This window comes from Tasmannia lanceolata, unplaced genomic scaffold (genome assembly GCF_043159265.1).
Source record: "Tasmannia lanceolata isolate RefF3 unplaced genomic scaffold, GAP_Taslan_0.1 ptg000006l, whole genome shotgun sequence".
In the NCBI taxonomy this organism is placed as follows: domain Eukaryota; kingdom Viridiplantae; phylum Streptophyta; class Magnoliopsida; order Canellales; family Winteraceae; genus Tasmannia; species Tasmannia lanceolata.
The window spans coordinates 22,885,732-22,903,797 of record NW_027518683.1 but is presented as its reverse complement, the minus strand read 5'-3'; the positions used below and the strand labels follow the sequence as shown (position 1 = coordinate 22,903,797).

The following is an 18,066-nucleotide window of genomic DNA, read 5'->3' as shown; positions in this document are numbered from 1 at the left end:
TAGATTGAACTAGATACCCATATTTTAAAATCATTCATTTTCTACTTCAAATACACTAGCATTTGCGATCCTGACCCATTACGCTATTGGAAGATCCACACCATTTATTATCACAAATTACAGTAAAATAGTAAAATTTCAATAATCAGTTGGAATTGTGTCAAGGCTCTTCCAAATTGTATTATTTTTTGAAAATTAGGTATGTTGAGCTCTCAAAAGCGGGTTGAAATTTGGGAGAACAGCGCCTTGAAATCTTTAGTGGGCGTGCCAACACCCGGTAGCTTTGATGCTAGGTCAAATGCTTTGAACTTTACTTCCTCAAATTGCAATGCCTGCCAACACAGAAAAATAAATGCAGCTCTCACTAAAACAAATGAATGCCAAAAGAACACACATTCATGTAAAAAAAAATCTTTAAATTAACGCAAACCTCTACAAGTAAACACATGTGATACAATATAGAAAACTGACATGTTCCACATGCAGTCTTGTATACATTACCTGAACGCAAACCTCTGCAACATCGGCCCTGGGTATAGTTTTGGTTTCGGTATTGAGAAGCTCATCGTCCTTCCCAATGAGTAGCTCACGCAAACCCCCTTCTTCGTCTTTTAAACCTCCAGGCCTGAAAATAGTTCATTCCATTGATAATGAAGTCAATACTATGGAAGATCCATGCTTAATACTCCTTTATAATGCAATTTACGAATTTTGCACAGAATTATAAGGCAGAGGTAAAAAATCTGTGTGCTGAGAAGTAATCACGCGCATGTTTGTGTTAAGTCATTTGTTTTCTTCGGCATTCCCACCTTCATCGGAGAATTACTCATCTTGTATTCCCTTTCCCAATTAAATTTCTTTCTTTGCAAATATAATAATGACAGTTCAATGCAAATTGAAGAGCCACCCCACTTTTTGGTACTTGCCATCCAACTCTTTTATTTTCAAGTCTTTCATTGTTAAGTACAACTCATTGTCAGTTTATGAGGAAGAGACAAAAATAATTTAAAAAACAGAGATGGGTGTCAATACTCAATACTAGCTCCCAAGTTATATACCATATAATTATTATAAAAAGCACTAACAAGGCTATTGGATTTTAATAGTGACTCTTTAAGTTGATAACTATTTAAGGTAAGTAGAATGTAGGTAGAAAAAACAACTAGAAATTGAAATTGTAATAACATGAAGTTTAGTTTCTCCAGTTCATTTGTTAATGAATGTGATTAAGATAGATGTACCTTATGATTGTGTATGGTATGCCAGAGTCTGCTAAATATTGTTCAGCCTTCCGCTTCCAAATCTACAAACACAATATTTATCTATTACCATTTACATTTTCTACAGTAAAACATCCCCAAGACACCAGAAACAAATTGATCCTTATGTTAGCCATCATATCTCAAACTCGCAAGCATCATACAGAAATCATGTGCACAGCCAAAGAAATAAAGAAGTGCCAGTTAATGTGCACACTGAGAAACGAAGTGCGCATATTTTAAGATCCTGGAGTACATGCCCTATCCGGCTATCCATCAAGATCTGTGAGTTATCACGACGATGAGATTTAGCCTCCTAAGACAACCTTCCAATACTTCCTCTTTATCAGTTTAGTCTGTTTTAACAGTGGATGATCAGATTGAGATTTTTTTTTACCAGATTGAGATTTAAGAATGATAGAACAAATTTTGAAGGACTACTCTAAGGGGCTGTTTGGTGTTTAGGACAAAAAATTATGGAAACAAAATCCATGACAAAAAGAACTCCCTGGAAAGAAAGTTCCAAGGTCTAGTAGGGCCAAATTTTTCTTAGAAAACATGGAAAATCTTATTGTGGAAAATATGATCCATGGAAAATGAGTTAACCAAATGCTGGAAGACTCATTTTCCGGGAAGAGAACTCCCTGCACCCAAACAGCCCCCAATAGGTACGTGATGAGGCTGTAAAGATGTTGTATAAATTATGAAGAGGGCTTCTGCACTAGAAAAACTACGCCTTCAGACTGTCTTTCAAAGTGGCAGCCACAGAATCTGCCAAGCGGCCAAGGCACTCCACACTTGCCAAGTAATTTAATCACCATTAAACACTTCTTCAGTTGCCACAATTTTGTGGTCAATTTGTGTGTGTCTGGTTGGGTGGTCGTGGTGGGTGGGGGTGTGTTGGGGGGGCGGGGGGGGGGGGGGGGGGGGGGGGGGGGGGGGGGGGATGGGGGGATTCCAGTTACCTAGTATGACTTGTGAGATGGGATAAGCAAGACTTGCTAAGCTGTATTTAGTTAAGTACTTGCAAACTTAAGGGACTAAAACATTAATTGACTCCTTGAGAGTCTCAGACCCTTTTTCATGGCATTCGCTTATTATGAATCACGGATTATGATTCAAGCCTGTATCAAAATTTTAGATGTTTGAGGTTTTCACGTTCCTCTTAGTTGAACGATGATTTATGCTCGAAAAGTGGAGCTCGTTTTATTTCTAAAATTTATGCATATTTTTCTATTTTTGCTATACCCTACTTCTTACTAAAACCTATTCAAGTTACGCACGAGTGCATATGCTCAAGAAGTATTAAAGTGCTTGAGAAGTTTTAAGGAGTTTCTCAAGTTTGTGGACAAGATTATTGTAATATTGATGCATCAATCCATTATGCAGAGATAATATTTAAGAAGCTAAGGTGTATATGCCCAGTCAATAATATTTAAGAAGCTAAGGTGTATATGCCTAGTCAATAATATTTAAGAAGCTAACGTGTTTTGATAGTGTGTAAAAAAAGCTTCATTCCATGATGCAGCGATGAAGCCCGGCATACATCAAAGAAGTTTTAGTGCCTCACAAGGAGAAGCATAGTGGTGAAAGCAAAGTTCAGGAACAGTGCCCCAATTCAACAAAAAATGAGAGAGGAATGGGGTTCATCAAGACCAGAAAGTAGGCCCCAAGAAGAACAAAACGGCGTATACCAACATCAACATTAGCTTCAGAAGGTAACAAAATTCCAGGACTCAGTATGGAACATTCTTTGAATTCTTTTTTTTTGAAAATTAACAAATTCATTGATACTATGAAGATTACATTGGGGACCAGGGGTCCCTACTTGCATTACATAGAATCAATTAAGGGTGGCCAGGAGTATACTCCTAGGCCAGTAAAAAAACAAGAGAAGTGATCTTCTGGGTCAACCGCTACAGTGAGGTCTACACTTACATGCGCTGCCATCATGCCGAATAACTATTTCACTTCCCCTTCGAATTCTTCATCTAGTACCGCAGCCGAGAGTGCCTTCACCATTCCCCCTTCCTTTCCTTTTCATTGACTAATGGTCTCAATTGAATTGAATCCAACAAAAAGTGCCATATTTGTAGGCCCCATCAAGTCATAGTTATGACTTGCCACGTCACACAGACTTCTCCACCACTTTCTAGCTGGCGAATTCGATTTTCAAAAATCCTGCTCAAAGGCCTGAAGCTATTGTGCGCCCCTAACCGTGCACGATAGCCAACCTGTCGAATCCAATCTTCGGCGGCCTCCACATTACACCACCGCCCATCCCGGGAGATCCCCATTAAACCACCAAGCCAAAAACCCTCGTCTAACCCTAGAGACCACCATTGTTCACCCTAACTTCTTCCTTTTCACCTCCACAAGAACCTAAATCCCTAACCCTACCCTTCCTTCCACCACCTAACCCTAGAGACCACCATTGTTCAACCTAACATTCTTCTTCACTTCCACCAAACCCTAAAACCCTAACCCTCCCCTACCTTCCACCTAACCCTAGTCTTACCTCCTTCCTCAACCACTACCTCTCTAGCCACCGCCTTCTACCACTCCAGCTAACTACCTGCAACCCAAAACACCTATCCAAACCTAACACCTCGGCCCTTCTAGCCCTAACCTTGCACCTCGATTAAACCCATCTTTCCCCTCAATCTCCAGATGGCAACCCCAATGCTATCTCTGCCTACCCATTGCCTCTGCCACTCAACACGGCCCCCAAATCCGGCGACCCACAGCTTCCCAAAAGCCCTTTTGCCAGTCATCCGTCGCACCATATCTGACATCCCACATGCCTTCCTCATTTCACGAGGGAGAGGAGGGAGAGGAGGGATTGAAATAACCGGCCGTCTCAATACCGTCATCCGCATCCTCCATCATACTTTTTCTCCACCACTACCACCACCACCTCCACATCCAACCTCCTACTTTTTTCCCCCGAATCCAGCCACTCTTTTTCATACTCCTGCCAGTCCACCACTTTCGAGGACTCACCAGCTCACTTTCTCCATCCACCCTACCCAGTTCCGATCCTTTGCCCATTAAATCTGGCCCACTCGGACCCAGATCCGCCCATTCCGCACCTCCAACCATCATTGCTGCATCCCCTGCGAGATCTGCCCAACTCCAGACATCATCCGACCACCAACACCTCCCTTGCCCATCAAGGGAAAGATCAGAAAGTAGGAGAGATAGATCTAAGAGAAAAAGAGACCAGAGAAATTGAAAGAGGGAGGATCAGAAAAAAGCAGAAAGAGAGAGATCAGGGGGAGATCAGAAAAATGAAAGAAAAGGAGATGGGGGAGAGAGAGATCAGGAAATGAGAGAGGGGGAGAGAGAGAGAGACCAGCGAGAGAGGGGAGAAAAAACGCTAGAGAGAGAGAGAGAGAGAGAGAGACAGAGAGAGAGAGAGAGAGAGATGAAATCGCCTCCCTCCCTAGGGTTTCCATCGATCTAGGGAGGGAGCAACAGAATCGCCCAAAATCTCCTCTCTTTCCCCGGAGCGTTTTTCGTTTACCCATTCTTAGAATTCTTACCATATGATCATACTAAAAACAGTAGAATGGGCTAAAGAGGGAGAAGTTGGAAATCTCGCTGAGAATCTGATTGGAATAAATCCAATCAAATCAACTTCAGAGGTAAAATACGGGTTCACTAGGTAAAACCTTGCCTACGACATTTAAACAAAATATTGATGGAGCAGCAGAAGGAAATACAGGCAGCTCTAGAGGTGGAGTTCTCAGTGATGATAAAGCTAATACCATATTCGCCTTTTCTCGCTATTATGAGATAACACTAACATGCTAGATGATAGTAGAGCTCTCCTTGATGGGCTTGGATACTGCAAGGTGCTGAATTTGAACAAGGTGCACATTGAATCCAATAGTCAGGTCCTTGTCATATGTATATCGTGTGTCAACTGTAAGGCTGATGCACTAGCAAATGAATCTTGTCTCTATAGATCAAATAAGCGCAATTGGTAGTAGGAGGACCTTCAAAAAAACAGCCAGGGTGCGGCTTGTCACTCGTTGGGTTTTCCTAATATTCGTGTTGGTGTTGGGCATGGATGCTGAATTATTGTGTATTTCTTTTGCTGGTTTTGGGTGTTTTGTTGCTGTCAGTTTCCTTATTAGCTTCCTTTTTCCTCTTTAAATCTGCTTTGGGTGCGAGGCAAGGCGGGCTACATCCTACTCATGTATTTGTTTATCAGCTAATTCAACGACAAATCCATAGGTACGAGAGATTTGCTTTATTTCACACCAGAGGGATTGTATCCCATTATATGTGATGTGGCTTTAGACAATGCGAGCTGCTAGACATTAGTATCACCTTACATCTTTCTTTCATTTACATTCGCTCATGATGGCATATGTTATGTAGAATTGTAAACGTGATGGTGGTTATCTTTGTTTATTGTGATGGCGGTTATTTTTGTTATTGTGGTAGCCAACATTTATTATTATTATTATTATTATTATTATTAGTATTTGAGGAAGAGAAGCCTATATCGTCTTTGTAAATCTGACGATTATGACAGAACCCTAGTCACAAGGTGTGAAATATCATCACCGCTCACAGGAGTCACAGCCACACATTTAATTTTATATGCATGTTTAAGAACTAGAATAACACGTTGACATGCCAGAAAAGAATTATATGTGTGCACTCATTTGCCTTTTTGTACCATCATACCGCTAGGGCGGTAGTAGTTTCCCAACTGGTTGTTCTTTAATAAAAACTTAGAAAAAAAAAAAGGAAATAAAAAAGTAAGAAAGCAGTTGATTCTTCCTTTTTTCCATCTTGAAGCCCGTCGTTTCCCATAGCTTTTCATCCTTGTCAATTTTTTTTAATCAAGGACCATCTCAGCCCTTTAAATCCATCATGTTGACTTGCATTTTCCACACGAAACCTTTATTTCTTTTCTCAGACATCTCAAGATTCAAAGCCTTTTTTTAAAAAAATAAAAAAGCACAAAACAAAAGAAAAACCATAAGAGATAAAGTGAGAGGGAGAGGCAAACATATGAAATTTATTTTTACGAAACTACGATTTAAACTTGGATGGAACTTTTTCTTTTTTACAAAAGAGAGGAGGGGGGGGGGGGGGGGGGGGGGAGTCTTTTTCAGCTCCATTGTCGTTACTGATACGATCCTGGGAAGAAGAACACCATAAACGAGACAAAATCCCACTTCGAGGGGAAATCTCTGTCCATTAGCTTTCAGAAAAAATTACACATCATACAAAGAAACTCTCCCTCCTTGTATACTTTCCTCCCCTAATTGCATGTAGCAGACTCTACCAACTAACATAATCTTGCTGACTGTTCTACCAGAATTGTCAGCTACAGAATCATTTTTGTTACCCCTATGCACTAAAAAATTTGTGCTTCTTTCTTTAACTTCCATTTTTTGCTATATTTTATATAAAAAATTAACTTCCTTATTCCAACAAATCTTCCTTTTTTAATCCATGTTTGAGTCATAGTAAATTTGGTTATCAGGCTTTCATTTTCTAAGTTTCTACTTTTTTTATAAATAGGCCCTTGGCCCGGACATTTTTTATAAATAGGCTATAGGTCTGGACTTGAAATAGATTCATATGCATGGCTCCTCATCAAGCCAGATTTTTGTAATAAAAAAATAGCTACAACTTATCTACTAAAATAATGTTGCAATTGTGAGGCCCCCATAAAATACAACTTTATTACCAATACAGAGATAATCGCTGAAGGGTTCGACCTCTCATAGTTTTTTTATTCTATTTGATTTTTTCAGTTTTTTTCCTGGCATTAGGTATTTAAATGTTTCATCCAAAATGAGTTCTATGATGGCATTGATATAAAATAGTTTTTGTCCCATCAAAGCATTACCTAAACCGATTTTAAATCTTTGGTTTGCAGGGTCCATAGCTCCACAAAGCATGACAAGTAATGACCCTGCGAGGAGGAGAAGGAAGGGGCGGGGGAAGGGGGGGGGGGATATTTACCTTCATTGACTCTCAACCCAATAACTAGAAAAGTTGGTATTAGAAATGATGGGCTAAGATAATTTGTGTTTTCAAGGAAATTGCAGCTTTGTTTTATCTAGTTGGCATAAACAGTTTTAGGTGGGAAATTGGACAAGGTTTTACATAAAAAGCCGATCTGAGTAATTCTCAGTTTGGCTATTCTCTTATAAAATGTAAGAAAAGAATAAGATGTAGATCGAATAGTAGATAGAACATAGAGAGAGGAGATGATGAGAGAGTAATGGAGATGGTTTCTCTTATTTTGTCATTCACTTGGTTGTATTCTATTTTTTTAATCCTCTTGGCTGTTAGTGCAGGTATTTAGGGTTTCCCCAACAAATTGAATCAACTGAGTTCAGCAAGCCTATAATATGGCCAGTCAAGAAATGAAACACTAAAGAGACGATTAACAGAATAGCCAATATTAGTACATTGAATATAGAGAAGCCATAAGAACAAAAACTGAAGTGCATCATCGTTTTTCGAACTTTAAGAGCATGGATATTGGTTAATGATGAAAAGGATATGAAAGTGATATTTATCACGGTACATAATATAGAGCATAAAAAAAAAAGAAAGATCCATTATCAACCACAAGATCAAGAAGCAAGATAAAAAGTAATTTTTACAAGACAAGTACAAATTGAAACTTCTGGAAGAAAGAAAATAAATAGGCCACACTAATTACTCACCAATATGTTTCCATTCCCTAAGCTATTCAAGGGATGATTGAGATTTGTTCCACCCATAGACCCAACCAAAACAATCTGCTTGACCCCCACGGCTTTAGCTGTGTACATGGACAAATGATCCAACAAAAGAATATAGCAAAAGTAAAAAATAATACAAGCAAAAGAAACAAGGAACAAAACAAAACAAACTTACCAGCATCTATTTGATTCTTTTGGCCAATCCAATCAACCTATAACCAAACAAAAAAGAAACCAACAAAATCTAATAATTGCATCAACAATATACCAAAAGCTAAAATTACCTGTTCGGGATATGCTCCATCCTCAAAATAGAACTCAGGTCGCCCACCTTTGCTCGGATCAAAACCAGGTTTCATCTTCGGCACGGCACTAGTGAGAATTATGAGGGCATCAATACCCTGAATGGCCGGAACAATACTTTCAGCATCCCTTATATCACCAACAAAAACATCATCGACTCCTCCAAGTTTCTCCTTGCTTTCCTCTGTTCTAACCAGACCCCTCACAACAAACTGATCCACTCTCTCCTTCAATTTCTTATAAACAATTTGACCTGCAAAACCACCCATTAAAAACCATGTTGAAAAGAAAAACTGACAGCTCACAACTTCAAAAGTGAAAAAAAAAAAGAAAAAAAAGATTTCCACTTCTCTACTAAATTAAGATTGAGATTAAGAAACTTGGAAGCAATTTTACCATTATAAAGAAAATTTTCAAAATCAAAATGCATAATAATAGAAGACAGCTAGGAAATAAGAAATAATAGAAATCAAGCTGACCTACGGACCAATTTCAGCAGCGTCTTCCTTACAAGATTGGCACTTCAAGGAACAACCTCCTTTCAAGACAAGATATCTTCTTCGACATACAGCACTATAAGCACTAATAATGTTATAATAACATCCAACATAGAAAAGCTCAAACCAATTCGTCTACATTATAATCACCATTTCATCAAATCTCTAATATTTTTCTTGATTCGATTAACTAGTCTATCTAGCCATTTTTAAAGAGAATTGGATGGTACGCTCACATTGGAAGGCGACTACTCCAATGCAATTTTGCCAACTAGGGGAGATAGCATTGGTCCATGGAGGTTGGCGACATACAATCATACACTGACGAAATCTTAGATGAGGTAGTGATTTTCATCTCACCAAGTTACTAGGAACGAGTTGGTGGACAAATTAGTTACAATGGGTATTTGTAGGGATTTATTTGTATATAGAGCAGCCTCTGTCAACCGATGTAGATTTGTGATCTTTGTTTTTGTAGCATATTAGTTGCCCTTCTCAAAAAAAATATGAAGTGGTTCATAATAATCCAACCCTCTCAAGAAAATTGTGTACAAAATGTTATAGTTTGGGAACTTCTCTTCCATCTTGTGATTCAATTCCCATGTTACATCTTCAACCCACATGTTGTACAATTATACTAAAGACTTCATAACTGAACTTTCACATCTATCATTCAAATATAGCTTTCGTTTCTATGACCAAGATCCGTTTTTGGTGAATTAAGAAAGATTAGTTTGCATTATTACTTAGTAAGGAATTGCAGCTTGACCTCTCATCAATCAAGGCGTGCTTACTCTAGAGAACTATGCAGTGAGATCTTTGGATTTTCTTCATCAGAAAGTAGAGATTGAATATTCTCCATCTTTTAAAATTGACGGGGTGGGTGTCACAATCTAACATGCATACATTCTGAATCATGTACTGATGTTTGGAGTTTTACTTCTCAGAACAATTGTAGCGAAGGCCCTCATCTAGCCTTCCTGGGGAAATGATTGGGAGCGTAGAAGTATACAAATTTGGTGTTTCCTAAGACTAACCTACAACAATGGCATTTCCTAAGAGTTTAGGAACAAGCAGATCACTTGCACCAGCTTTTTTCTGAGTGATAGAAAATACAACACGAAAAAAGGGTTGTAGAAACAACTATCAAGCAAGAGAAAAATAGCATTGCACACACGCAAGTTTATAATAGTTTTTGAGTTACCGATGATAAGTCTAGTTCACTCCACCCCACTTTTTGCTAGATCATCTGCTACCTCATTAGTTGATTGTGGTGTACATTTGATTATTGGATCAATAAGCCTACACAAGTCAAACACCTTCCCTATACAAGTAGTTAATCTTCATGGCCCCATTGAAAACTTTGATGCCCATGAAATCATGTTACATAAATCCTCCTCAACAATAAGATGATTGAACAACTCCACCTATTTTTTTGAACGATAATAAATAATGAATAGAAGTAAGAGGAATATACAAGACGGACCAAGCCGTTCAGAGAAAGAAGAAAACAGAAAGAAAAGGAAGCTACAAGCAACAGCCTCAAGGAGGAAGAAAATAAAGAAGCTCTACCTCCATTCTTACAACTCCTGCCATAGACAATCTATTAGTCTCTGTATTTGCTGATCTCTTCACCTGTTAGAAAGATATTTTTGAACGCCGCTCCCGATCCATAATCTCATCGATCCAGTGGGAAAACCTCCATGGATGCAGTATATTACGGTTATTACCCTTAAACCATTTTATTACATTGAGGGAGTCCCACTCCACTATCACCTTATTCATGTGGGATGGCTCAATCAACCTTATGACTTGTAGTGCCACTCTAATCTCCACTTCATTTGAATCTGCAATCCCTAATGGACTTGAGAAGGCCCATTTCGTTTGACCGTTTCTCATCTCTTAGGAGGCCCCCAACACCTGCGGGGCGTTGGTTTCCAGGCTAGATCCATCAAAGTTTAGTTTCAAAAACCATGGGGCAAGGGGGCCACCATTGATCGGCTTGCTCTATTTGGTCTCCGCCTATGCATACCTCCCTCCATCCATACCAAAGGTCATAAGCCGAAACAAATCTGAAGCCGGGAAGTGCCCTAACCCAAGATATGGTCTATACAATGACCTTAATATAAATGAAATGAAGGATTTTGACCACACCTTTAAATACTCTTGCATTCCTCTCTTTCCACGACACCCAGATCGTAGCTAGCAATGTTACATTCCAAAGTAGTTTTCCTCTCTTCCTCCACGGTGCAAAGGACCAATTATCTAGGAGATTAGCCAATTGGGCTGCCAATACCCAAACCATGCCAAATCTTTGAAGGATTCGGCTCCACACAATTGAACCGTCCTGCAATGCAAAAACAGATGGTCCACCGATTCTCCCGACTCTATGCATAATGCGCAATGGTCCACAATCAACATTTGGCAATTTCGCAAGCGATTTACTTTCGGAATTTTGTCTAGAACTACATCGAACTGAATGTGCGAACCCTGGATGTTTCCAGGATGCTCCTGTAGAGATGTCGTGCAAGGTGTAAGTTGTTGATAGAATGATTTGATAGTGAAATCCCCAGGAGTGCACCAGATCCGAAGTCTCTTATCAGACCAGATCTTTTAATGTATTGTGCTTCCAAAATCTTCATTAGTTGTGCTATTCAGTCTAACTCGTCAAAAAAAATCCTATAAAGCCCAAATTCCAAGAGATGCCATTCTCCACTCGCACCAGGCACTCCTGAACCCATGCCTTCTTTGCGGTTACTGCAAAAAAATCGGGTAACCTTTCCTTACAATTCTGTTTGGTCGCACAAATGCTCGGCATACACTGTAATTTCAAATGCCAATGAATGCCGAAACCATGTTTGGTTGCCAATATTACATTGAAGTTCCATTTGACTCCCGACATGTTCTAGACATCATTATTGCCTTTTTGCACAATTGGCGCCCATGTGGCATTAATGTCCCCTCTCCTTATCTTCTAACTAAATTCTACCAAAAAGTTGAAGTTTTTGGCAGAAGAATGGTGGAAAAGGTTTGTCTTTTCTATCTTTCTCTCTCATCCCTATTTCTCTCCACTTTCTTTTTTTTGGTTATGATACCTGTACTTTTTCCACTACTCTTCAAGAGAACTGACGTGCAACCAAACACTACTTACCACAATTCCACCATTTTCCTAGACAAACCAAATGCTTGTCTTGATGCAGAAAGTGCGGCGTAGATCAAATCTTTTATTTTTTTATTTCTTATTTTCGTTATTTTATTTGAGGTATTTTTTTAGGACGTCAAATCTTGTTCTTTTAGCATGATTTTGGTGTTTTTAGAAAGGTTTTTCGATTACCAACCGATGCAGTCCCAAGCAACCAAACAGACCCTAAGGGAAACTTCCCCACACCACTTATCCATCCAGAATTTAATGCTATCCCCCCAATACACTTTGAACCTGATTCCATCATTGAATTAGAATCTTAGGTTTAGGATGTCTCTCCCATGGTTTTAAATTTCGGCCGAAATGTTTCGGTTTTGGCACAAACCGAAACGAAATTCACATGAAGTCGATTCTTTACAAGATTTCGCTGAAATTTCAACGAAATTCCAAGATTTCGACCAAATGTCGCCGAAATTTCATTTCTGGACTCTTTTTACAAAATTTCCACCGAAATAGACGAAATTTCAATCGAAATCGCAGAAATCGGCACCGAAATTTTAGACATTTCGGTCGAAATTAAAAAAAAATAAACGAAATCATAATCATATTTTTACATGATTTCGGCCGAAATTTCAGCATGAAACCGAAACGTTTCGGTTTCGGTGGTGGCCGAAACCGCCTCCGAAACCGAAATTTTAAACCTTGGTCTCTCCACGGTCACACCCCGGTGACTTAATTTGTCATCTGACTCCCACTTGCCACGCAGATCTCAAGGACTTTGATAAGAGTTATTCTGCCCCTCAAGGATGCCAAATTTCTTTCCACATATCCAACCTTTTTTCTACCCTATATACAGTTTGATTCCATTGCTTCTTACTTGGTCTGCCTCCTCCCAGTGGTACGCCCAGATATGAGGATGGAACTGACAACAATGGCTCTTATTTTTGCTTCATTCGGATCTGCATCTCCAATCGCTCCAAAATGAACTTTATTATTTCACCGGATGCGTTCCCAAAATCACCTCCCACCCGACCAGACTTGGATTGCCTATATACTTCCATCAAAGTTTAGATGGATTGCTGATTGTGGCAGAGGATTAGTCATCAATTCTATTTAGATAGCCTTCCATTTTTCTCTTGAATTGCAACATTATGATCTTTAACCTATTATGATGTTCCTTTCTAGAAAAGACGCTATAAACTCGCTTTGTTTTAGTTTTCTGATTGGATGTTGATAACATCTTCAGTATCGTAGCAGCCGTGAATAGCTAATTAAAAAAGTGTAAAACAAAGCGGCCAGTGTCATTACCAAAATATAGTAGTTCGGATTCCAGACCCCCAAAAATACTGCTGCAGAAATGGTCATCTTCAATATATGTTTAGCATTTTGGGAAACACTAGAAACCCTAAGGGCACGTCTGGCTGCCAGGAAAAGTTTTTCCTGACAAAACGCCATCTCAGAGTAGATTGGAGAGAAATCAGGAAACAAAATCCCCAAGACAACGCTCCAATGAAGAGAAGTTGCTAAAAACCAGGAAATGATTGATTCAGTTTTGAGTAGAGATTTCTCTTACCTGATTTTTTGCAACTTCTCTTGGAGACATCGTCTCCGGGATTTTGTTTCCCTCTTGGAGATGGCGATTTGTCAGGAAAAACTTTCCCTGTCAGCCAGACGTGCCCTAAATCTAACCAAAGAGGGGTTTTGATGGATTTTAACACTCCCATTCAATTGCAAGGGGTGAAATGCCTTTCAAGCAAACATGAAAAATATAAGAAATTAAGTCAAATAATAATAATAAAAAATAACAATTCACTGTGTTTTTCTTCGGTTCTAGACAAAATATGGCATTCTAGAGACAATTTCTTGAATAACCCCAATTTGGTCGAAATTTTCAAAAGTTTGACCAGAATGTTTCATTCGGTTGGCTGTTTCGGAGTAGAATATCAGTAAAATCCTATTCGGAATCGAACAGAATTGATAGCTAAGGGTGAGGAGACCACCCCATGTTTGCCATTGCTAATGTGCTCCTAATAAACACCACCATTCTCCAATTTCTGTTGGAAGCCCTCCACATTAATTTCTCGACTGCTAACCTTGTTAGATCCATTATAATTTTACCATAGAATTTACTCCTCTTTGAAAATTCTATTGATCCACTTTCCCCATAAATGCCATACTCATGCATATGGTAAAAATTTTCGAAGGCTTTGTTAATTTTTAAAGTGTATTTTTTGGGTAGCTTTTAGTTTATTTTATTTTGAGAGGTGTAGTGAGGACAAAAATGTATTTTGTGTCTATGGGTATTTTGGTCTTTTGTTGGCCTAGCTTGCACATGTGTGAGCCACACAAGTTTGCTCCATCTTTTCTCACTACTTCCTATTTCAAATTAAAACCATACTTGAAACTCTAAACCCACTACCACTTTCCTAGCATTAAAGTCCCCACTTTCGCATACCCACTATCTCCTACCAAAGCTATTACTTCTCTGCTTTCCTTTGACTAAGCCTATTCTTATTAGCTTCATTTTGGTAGAGATTCTCCACTAGCAAGACCTCCATTGAAGCTTTCTTGTGTGCAAGCTTGTGATTGAAGAAGAGGGCCAACTTGCCCATATTTTCTCTATGTGTTGAAGCTTTCTACTTGTAGTTTTGTTCTTCTCTCATATATATTGGATTACATCTTGTGATGATTGTTCTTTATTTCTTTTGGTTGTGGATCTTGGGCTAGTGTAAACTTCGGTTTCACTATTTGAGAAGCGGATTTTCCGGTGTTGTGAAAGCTGTCTTTCTCTATAGGCTTCTCCTATTTTCAATTGTTTCAATTTACAATGGTCTAATCAAATTATCCTTATGCAAATGAACTTCCCTTTAAGAAATCACTACAACTATCCCATTTTTACCACAAAAACAAAACTATGAAATAAGCATAACATCAAATATTAAGTGGTTCGTACGTGTGACTCAAAACATAAAGCCAACTCAAGTAGGTGATCAGCTAAGAGCCCAAGGTCTGACCAGTACAGATTATGTGAAGTATTAACAATAGAAGAAAGCAGTTAATTATTAAAGTACAAAAAGAACTAAAAGTATTACCAAAAAAAAAAAAAAAACCACATTCCCTTCAAATTAATGCTTCTTTTAATCCTCAAAATTACCAGTAATTTTGCCAGTACAAAATTCGGAGTAAAGTCCACCAGATTAACTAAAATCTCTAATTGTCAGCAAATTAGTCTAAGCCTGATAATAAAAATTCGCAGCAGAACTCTACCATATAAATCCATTAAAATTGCAAAAAAAGTAACCAAAAATGTTATTCCATACAAGGTTTTAAATTTCGGTTTCGGCTAAAATTTCGGACTTATCCGAAACCGAAATTTCAGCCGCAACATTTGGTATTAGCGCCCGAAATGCAGGTTTTTTGGGACGAAGACCGGCCCGAAATTTCGGTAATTTCGAACGAAATTGGGAATAAAAATTTATAATTTTATTACAAATTTCGACCAAAATTCCCGAAATTTCCGAAACCGGGACGGGAATCCTCACCGAAATCCGAAACGAAATTTAAAACCATGATTCCATAACAAAAAAATAAAAATAAAATGTTCAAAAAATAAAAGCCTAAAGTAGGAATTGGTGCAATAAAACCTAAACTGAAACTCCAAACGAATCATACGAGAATTCCGAAATGAACAAAGAAAGGAAATTTGAGGTGCAGAGAATTGAATACCGGTTCTGCCACCGGCTCCAGTAACGAGAACCAAAGCTGGAGAAAGATCTGCCATTACTGTAACTACGAACAGAGTTCTACAAACCCTAACTCTCTTCTTTCTCTCGGATCGAAAATGGTGGAGAGGGAATTTAAAGATTTCGAGGAAGATTTGAGAAGAATGGTTAGGGTTTTATAGAGGCCAATGCTCGAGGTACACGTGGAAGTGGAAGAAAGAGATAGACACGTGTCATCATCGCCGTTGGAGGATGCTAGAACCTTCGCTTTCAGTCAACATTGATTTAAAATATTTCTTGGTTTATGATAAATTCGCACCCATAGTAGGATAATTAGTGCCCCTTTAACGTTAAAAGGCGTTAAAATCTGTCACATGCCCTCATTTATAGGGATGCGAATTATCCTGAAGTGGCGCGAATTTATCCTTCCTATTTCTTTTTCTTCTTTGTTTTTATTTGTGGCCATTCTTTTTACTCGTTTTCATCAATTGAGAAATTGCAAGAAAAACGACAATTCTTCTTGCGCGGAATAGTTGGAAAAGGGAATTGCTGTCGGCACTACAATATTTGGTAGAGGGATTTGCTAGGGACAATCGCATATCGAATTAGGCATTTTGAGTACGAGATGTTGCATGAGAGAACAGCCACATAGAAAGAATTAAATGAATAAGACAAAATGTAAGCCTATGTGGCTGTTCTCTCATGAAACAGCCGGTCCGTGAAATGCCTTCTGCGAAGGTCCCTGGCAAATACCTTTCGGAAAACAACCTCCTAGTCACTTTGTTTTAAACTTTTTTTTATTGGATGTTGACAGCTTTTTGGTAAGCTATTGATATTTGCACTGCCATATTTTGATCATGAGACAAACTCACCTCGTCTTTCCCTTCTTCATAGGCCACGGAGAGTTGTTTGGCAATTGTAATAGAATTTTTTTGGGGGTAAGATGGGATTAGGGGTGCAACTCTGTTGATTTTTTGGAATTTGGGTTGAGCTTTTACCTTAAAATTGGGTCGGGCTCGGGTTGATTCCTATTCATCTTATCCTATATATCTATAAATTTATATGATGCCCGACCGTCAAAATATAAAAGGCTAGGTGGTTTGATTTTTGATACCATATCAAAAATCAAACCACCTAGCCTTTTATATTTTGAGGGTCGGGCATCATATATATATATATAGAGGAAAGTGTCTCTAGTCTCTCCCCTAGATAAGCTTATCTACTCCTCCCTTTAAAAAAACACAATGGGCCCTTGCTGTTTGGATGATCCAAAGCATTCATTTGATAGGTCCTAACATAGATAGGGTGTGCCCAAAAAATCAGCACCAAAGGGTCATCCTAGAACTTCATTTTGTTGGGCACACCGTGTCCAAAATGGACGCATATAAACGTGGACGTTTATATGTGTCCATTCTGGGTACCACAAGGCACCACAAAAAGAAGTTTTAGGATGACCCTTTGGTGCTGATTTTTTGGGCACACCCTATCTATGTTAGAACCTATCAAATGAATGCTTTGGATCATCTAAACAGCGTGGGCCCACTGTGTGTTTTTAAAGGGAGGAGTAGATAAGCTTATCTAGGGGAGAGACTAGAGACACTTTCCTCATATATATATATATATATATATATATATATATATATATATATATATGAGGAAACTGTTGGCGAGCTTAAGCTCACCAAACTTATGGTGAGCTAGCTTGCCCAATCACATGGGTCCCACATTTTGGGGAGTGATCCAAACCATTCATTTGCAAGGCCTTATCATAGATAGGGGGTGTACCAAAAATCAACTCCATAGGATCATCCTAACCCCTCCATTTGTGGAGGACAAAAAAGGGCAAATTTGTGTTTGTCCATTTTTGTCCTCCACAAATGGAGGGATTAGGATGATCCTATGGAGCTGATTTTTGGTACACCCCCCATCTATGTAAGGGACTTTCAAATGAATGGTTTGGATCATCCTAACAAAGTGGGCCCCCATGTGATTGGGCAAGCTAGCTCACCATATGTTTGGTGAGCCCAACAGTTTCCTCTATATATATATATATATATATATATATATATATATATATATATATATAGAGAGAGAGAGAGAGAGAGAGAGAGAGAGAGAGAAAACTGTTTGTGCGCTTAAGCGTTCGAAAAAATGGTGCGCTGAAGGGGTTTTTTCAAAACGCATGAATGAAGTGGGTCCCACTATCGAACGAAAATAGAAAAACCCAAATTAGACTCTCGTCTTCTCTGGACGAAAAAAGAAAAACCCAAATCAACCTCTCTCTCTCTCACCGATGCTCCTAAGAGGGAAAACCCAAATCGCACGAACCTCTCCTCGTTCTGTAACAGACTCTCAAATCGCACTCTCTCAAGCTCTCTCTCTCTTTCACCGATGCCTCTCCTCCTTCTGTAGAAAACC

At 38.8% G+C, this 18,066-nt stretch overlaps 1 protein-coding gene across 1 annotated transcript; it reads right to left on the bottom strand.

Annotated features, from left to right (window-relative positions):
* LOC143880118 (uncharacterized protein At2g37660, chloroplastic-like) lies at positions 1–15,806 on the bottom strand. The gene is made up of 7 exons (XM_077382875.1): positions 15,653–15,806; positions 8,269–8,540; positions 8,160–8,196; positions 7,967–8,064; positions 1,242–1,303; positions 502–625; positions 1–332 (listed from the first exon to the last, which is right to left on the bottom strand). The coding sequence occupies exons 1-7, from the start codon at positions 15,705–15,707 to the stop codon at positions 213–215; spliced, it is 768 nt and encodes a 255-aa protein (XP_077238990.1). The 5' UTR covers positions 15,708–15,806; the 3' UTR covers positions 1–212.
* Between the last annotated feature and the right edge of the window lie 2,260 nt (positions 15,807–18,066).

What these genes read in the sequence shown, in the direction of transcription:
- LOC143880118 (XM_077382875.1), bottom strand. Translation starts at nt 15,707, where the DNA reads ATGGCAGATCTTTCTCCAGCTTTGGTTCTCGTTACTGGAGCCGGTGGC. An exon ending in TGGAGCCGGTGGCAGAACCG is followed by an intron (nt 8,541 to 15,652) that starts GTATTCAATTCT and finishes GTGGTTTTGCAG; the next exon opens with GTCAAATTGTTTATAAGAAA. An exon ending in ATACCATACACAATCATAAG is followed by an intron (nt 626 to 1,241) that starts GTACATCTATCT and finishes AACTATTTTCAG; the next exon opens with GCCTGGAGGTTTAAAAGACG.